Consider the following 6,000-nt stretch of genomic DNA (forward strand, 5'->3'; position numbering starts at 1 on the left):
CTGGAACTCACTCTGTAGACCAGGCTGGCCTTGAACTCAGAGCTCCTCCTGCCTCGGCCTCCTGAGTGCTGGGATTAGTGGTTGTGTCACCACTGCCCAGCTGCTCCTGTCAGCTTCATGGGATGTAACTACGTCAAACAGTAAGAGTCAGTGTGCTCTGCATGTTTGTCTCCATGGATTTTAAAGCCCCAAACGAACATTTTAGCTTGTTTGTGAAGAAAAGTTTCAGAAGTAGGCTGCTAGACAGTGAGTGGTTTTTGAAGTGTTTCTGCAGTGCTAGGGATTGAACCGTGGGGCCTTGCCTGTGTGAGGTAAGTGCTCTCTGCTACCAAGCTGCGTCCCAGCCCTTTTGTAGGTCTTTAAGAGTCAACAGTTTCCCAGCTGTGGTGGCACATGCCCTTAATTCCAGCAGTGTTGGAGGTCAGCCTGGTCTACATAGTGAGTTCCAGGACAGCCAGGGCCACATAATAGACCCTGTCTCAACAAAGCAAACTAAAGAGGCAGTCAACAGTTTTTGTTTCTTGTCTTTTTATTTTGTAAGTAAGCAATAGCTTATCCTAAGGTGCAAAAACAGCCACTTTCTAACGATGGCTAAAACCAGCCACTTTCTAGCGATGGCTTTGTCTGAGTGATTGCTCTGGAATGCGCTAGACCATTGTATATTTGGTTAGCGTAAGGAAAGCTGAAAAGGTAATGAGTCTTTGTAACATACTGAGACCCATCTGACAAGAGAGTGACAGGTAGAGATGACAGTGGCGCCTGTCACAGACAGGAGGAGTCTGGGTAGAACCTGAGCAGCCCATGGGGAGTGCTGGCCCGCGGGTTCTTCCTTCTGCGGATTCTTGTTTGCCATTTCTTTTTCTTTCCTATAGTCTGGGGAGCCAGGCTGCCGCCACTTTGAGGTTGACCTTACATTGCCCTCACTCCTGGCTGCAGAGTGCTCCCTTCAAAGTCTGGCTTACCCACAAGCCACCTTCCCTGAGCTTCTTATCACACCGTCCTGCAGAGACACGGCCGCCCTCCTCAGGCGCCCACTGGCTGCTGCTTACCTGTCTCCAGCCACTGCCTCCCAGTTCTTTCTTCAGGCGGGTTTATTTCCACCCCTTGGTCCACCCCCTGCAGCCCTCCTCTCATGAGCCCTGTCATTGTCTTGTGATTCATACTGTGGAAGGAGGGTCATCACATTGTCACTAAATCCATAAAGCTGTCCAGGTTTATTCCTGCTATCCTCCAGTTATGTATAACTATATTAACACATAATCATCTATAATAAAGTAAGTGTATTATCGGAGCATTGTTCTCTCTACCACACTTTCTTTTCTCCTAATAGATGGTCAATGTTGTACATCTTTAATGTAGAAAAATTAGAAAATGCCCCAGCAATTTTGGAACCCTTAAATTGTGTTAGTTTCTCTCTCTCTCTAAACTTTTTATTGATTTCTTGAGAGCTAAATGTCATACACTCCTGCTCATCTCCCTGTCTCTTCGTGTCCATCCACCCTTTGCCTGTACCCTCACTCCCCCAAAATTAAACACACACACCAACACCACCAACAAAACCTAAAGCAGAAAAAACATGGTGGAAGCTGTAGTGTGTCCCACTGTGTCCCACAGTGCCTCCCTCTGTCCACACATCTTCACTTGCAGACGTTCATTGCGATGAGTCAGCAGTGAGATGTCTGCTTTCTGTGATACCATCAGTATTGGCTCCTCCCCGTGACTCCTCCAAAGCATCCATTGCTGCCCTGTGTCGTGGAGATTCTGCAGCCCTGGACCAGCAGTGCCAGCTCCTTCACGGGTCCCAACCATTCACAGATGATATAGATTTCGGGGTGGGTCAGCTCAGAGCCTAGGCCTGGCTAGCAGCTGAGCCGGTCAGTGTGCTGGGTATTTCTTATCCGCACCACCAGGGTGAGCTCTCCAGCACTGATCTGCCTAGACCACCCAATGCTGCCATCAGCAGGAGGCAGGGGAAGCTCTCCTGCTCTCATGCCCACACTGGGCCCCTGTGCTGGGCAGCAGAGTGGAGCTGGGTCACCTACACTCACACCCCTAGAGCCAGCTCCACTCTGCTGCCCAGCATAGGGGCCCAGTCTCCCAAGCGCTGAGCCTGTGAGGGGCTGGGCCAGCTCTCCTGCTCTCATGTCCTCGAGCTGGCTCACCTACACTCACACCCCTAGAGCCAGCTCCACTGTGCTGCCCAGTCACAGCACAGGGGCCCAGTCTCCCAAGTGCTGAGCCTGTGAGGGGCTGGGCCAGCTCTCCTGCTTTCATCCCTTCGGGGTGGCCCACCATGCTTTCGACACCAGGGCCAGCTCCACTGTGCTGCCCAGGTGAGGTGCATGGTTCACTGTCATGACCCCGGGGCCACAGATTGTGAGGGTCGAGGTGGAGAATGGCATCTCACCCATGCCACCTCACAGTGGACAGGTGGCAAGGCTGGCTCACCTGCTCCCCATCGACCAATGCCAGCACTGCTTTCCTGCCCAGGCAAGACACAGGGCCTGCTCTACCTAGTGCTGCAACTGGAGAGGAGCAGGGCCAGCCCTCCCGAGCTCATGACCAGAGGTGGTGAGGGAGGAGAGCGTCACCTCCATGCCACTGCCACCCTACAGCAGACCAGTGACATTGGCTCTCCCACACTTAAGCCCTTGAGGCCGACTCACGCATTACCCCAACCCTGTCCCCCAACACTGTGCTGCCTGGGTGAGGCGCAGGGCTTGCTCTCCTGAGTGCTGCCAGCAGTGAAAGCTGGGGCCAGCTCTCCAGAGCACCACCAGAGGGGTAGAATTGGCTATGTACAGCCATGGGACATCTCTATGGTCCCTGGTGGCTGCCCTGATGTGGGAGTCCCCATGTTCTGTAGCACTAATATGAGCCACAGACCCAGACATGGCTCTGTAGCAGCTCAGGCCAAAACGTCCCATGACCCCAGGTGGCAGGGATGGCCACTCACAGCAGGCCCTAACCCTCCAGTCTGCAGTTCCATCTCTTTCTCCCCCATCTGACCACGACATGCTTGTTCATCGTGTGGCCCTGCTGCAGGAGGCATCGGCGCAGCAGGCCCCTGGGTGACGTCCTCGTCGGTGCAGCCTGGAGTGGTGGCAGGCGGTGTCGGTGCCCGCCTGTGCAGTGTGCTGGAGGCAGGTCTGGGGTGGCATGGCAGTCTGCACTCTGTCTCTTCCTCCTCCTGTGCTCTGCTGCCTGGATTTGGTTTGGCTTGGTTTTTATGAATCTTGAGCTTGAAACAGCTTTGTCCACCAGGCCAGGCATCCAGCCAGCCTATCTTTTCTTTTTCCCTCCTTCCTTTCTTTTTTTTAACTTTCCCCCAAACAACACACTATAACTGCCTTAGAGCCTTTACTTCTTAGTAATTATTAGGAACCACCTAGAGATGAATTAAACAGATGTGTAGTCTCTATAAGCACAAGGCCATTTGTTTATGTGTCAGATTTTGACATGGGAGAGAGGGAGGGTCCCTGAACTGGTTTCCACCCCCACTGTGGAGGGGCAAACTGCCTAATACATGTGGGTTACAAAAGGTTTCCAAAGACTTCATGTACCCCAAAAGCCTTACCAGAAGTCAGAGACAAAGCTGGTCGTGATGCTCTGTGCCTCCCTCTTGGAGATCAGGAGGCTGAATTGTCATGTGCTTGAAGCTAGTCTTGGCCAAATAGCCAAGCCATCCAAGACTGCAGAGTAAGACTGTATCTAAGGGAAAAAAAAAAAAAAAAAAACTGCAGACAGATGTTTCATTCCCACCACCACCCCTGAATGAGTGATATAAGACTCCGAGAGAAGTTAGCCATTTCAGTTGTGTAGGTCCTGGCTCCTGGCCTTCCAAACGTGCCACCACGCCCGAACACAGGGTAGCTCTGGTGGTAGAGATGCTTAGCTGTGAGCGAGGCACAGGTGCACCGACTTCTCAAGTCTTACCAAGCCACAACCTTGACTTGTTGACTTCTCATGTAGGTAAACTGTGCTTCTAGAAGGCTTAATTAGAAGATAAGAATATAGTGAAAACTCTGTACTTGATGTGCCCAATTCTGTAATGAAGTCGAGAGCCGCGACTGCGGAGTCTCTGTCTGTTTCTCAGGGTTGAGGAGGCTGCAGGAAAGCTCGACTTCCTAAGGCAGGTTCCTCTGGCTGTGCCGAGCGCGCACCAAGCGTGCACCGAGCCACACCCTGACCTGAGTACATCTGGGTTTGCTCTGTCAGGACAATTGTGGGCTTAAGTCCACACTCCACTCCCAGGTGAAAAGTCTGAGCAGGAAGTGCAGACGGTAGCTCACTGCTCAAGTGGACAGTCTCTGATTGCTTAATTGCTTATCTGAGAAAGCTGCTTAGATGAGTAAGTGGCAAGACGCCACCCTGAGCTGAGCCAGTTACAGCTTGGATGTGCTTGTGTCTGTTTGTCTTGTCACCTCTTACTCACACCCGTTCCCCTTTGCCTTCCTTCCCCGTGAGGCACCTGCGCTGTAATTGTCTTCTCTGGGTGGCTCCTCCTTAGCAGCGCACAAGAAGAATCAGCACTCACTGCTGCTTCACTCAACATCAGACACTTGTAAAACTGGAAAAAGACACTAATCTCAGACCACAAATTGCTTATAACGCTAGTTACAAACAAACGGCCAACCAGAGTCTCAACGGCAGGGGTTTATTCAGCAGTTTGCAGAACTGAGTCTTTGCTAAACCTCTTTGTGTGGGGTGTGTGCGTGGGGTGTGTGTGTGTGCGCACACACGTTTGCCATGGCACTGTGGGGAGGTCAAAGGACAGCTTCCTGCAACCTTCTGAGACAAGGACTGCCTGTGCCTTGCCGCTGCCCTGCTGCCTGCAGCTGACCGAGCCCCTGGGTGATCTCCGTCTCTGCTTCGTGTTTTTCTGGGGTAGCATTGGGATTGCGGCTGCTCACTACCGCGCCCAGCTTTTTGTGGGGTTTCAGGAGTGCAAAGGAAGGTTCAGGCTTGCATGACAAGCACTTTTACCCACTAAGCCTTCTCCCCAGCTCTGCTGGTTTGATGTTTTGAGAAAAGTGTTTCTGTAATCCAGGTTGACCTCATCCCCTGTACAGTAAGGCTTACTAGAATTCATCCTTAACCTGGACTGGGAGCTGGAAATGTGCGCCGAAGGAGCTATGGCCACACTGGGAAATGAGAGAGACAGATGTGCTCTGTAAACCTTGACTTACTGTAAGGGAGCAGGAGAACATGCGGAGCCACGGCTCTTGCCAAAGCCAAGTCAACATGCTAAGGACATGGGACTGTGAGTACAGCGGGGCAGTCTTGGAGCATTATAAAGAAGAAAGCTCTCTTCCTAGGCTGTAGACACCTTGAAGGCAGGTGCTAGCACAGGATGGGCAGCCATGAACATTTGTGGTTTGATTAAATGGAGGGATTCGTTACATGTGAGAAGAAGAGCAAGATTTGGGGCCAAGGACAAGGCTGGTAGAATTCTTGCCGAGGTGCCCCGGTTTGATTCCCAGCCACTTAAACTTGGCTTGGTGTCACGGCCTGCAGCCCCAGCACTCGGCGGCAAGGCGGAGAATCAGAAGTAGAGGGTCTTTCTCAGCCATGTGCAGATAGAAAGTTTGAAGCCAGCCTGGGCTACCTGAGACCCTGTCTCCAAACAACAAAATTTCAAACGTGGAAAACAGACTGTACGTGTCAGCGATAGCAGTAAACTGCGCCCGGCCCTGGCAGCTTCTGCTGTGCTGCTGTTTCAAGTGCTTTTTAACCATTGTTTGTTTTGATACAAGGGCTCATGTAGCACAGGCTACCCTTGAGCTTCTGTTCTCTAGCTTCTGCCTCGGGAGTGTGGAACTGCTGATGTGTCTCACTTGCCCAGCTCTGCTCTCTTGATTTTGTTTTGTTTTCGTTTTTCTGTTTTGTTTATTTGGTGTGAGCATGTGTGAGCATGTGTGAGCGTGTACACATCACACATGCAGTGGTACTTGTACAACACCCAGGAGTTTGTCCTGTCTTTCCGCCATTTGGATCCCA

At 51.8% G+C, this 6,000-nt stretch overlaps 2 protein-coding genes across 3 annotated transcripts in view; one reads left to right on the plus strand and one right to left on the minus strand.

The window, feature by feature from the left end:
* Positions 1-2,411, minus strand: part of LOC129677511 (uncharacterized) — a 48,839-nt gene extending 46,428 nt beyond the window's left edge. Inside the window, 2 exon segments of the mRNA XM_055608138.1 lie at positions 1,050-1,162; positions 2,293-2,411. Coding sequence (XP_055464113.1) covers positions 1,050-1,162; positions 2,293-2,411 — 232 coding nt within the window.
* The window catches only part of Ahcyl2 (adenosylhomocysteinase like 2), a gene marked incomplete at its 5' end in the record, with an annotated part of 143,646 nt that overhangs the window by 78,842 nt on the left and 58,804 nt on the right, over positions 1-6,000 (plus strand).

Source organism: Psammomys obesus, unplaced genomic scaffold (assembly GCF_907164565.1).
Source record: "Psammomys obesus unplaced genomic scaffold, mPsaObe1.curated_primary_1811, whole genome shotgun sequence".
NCBI classification, from domain to species: Eukaryota; Metazoa; Chordata; class Mammalia; order Rodentia; family Muridae; genus Psammomys; species Psammomys obesus.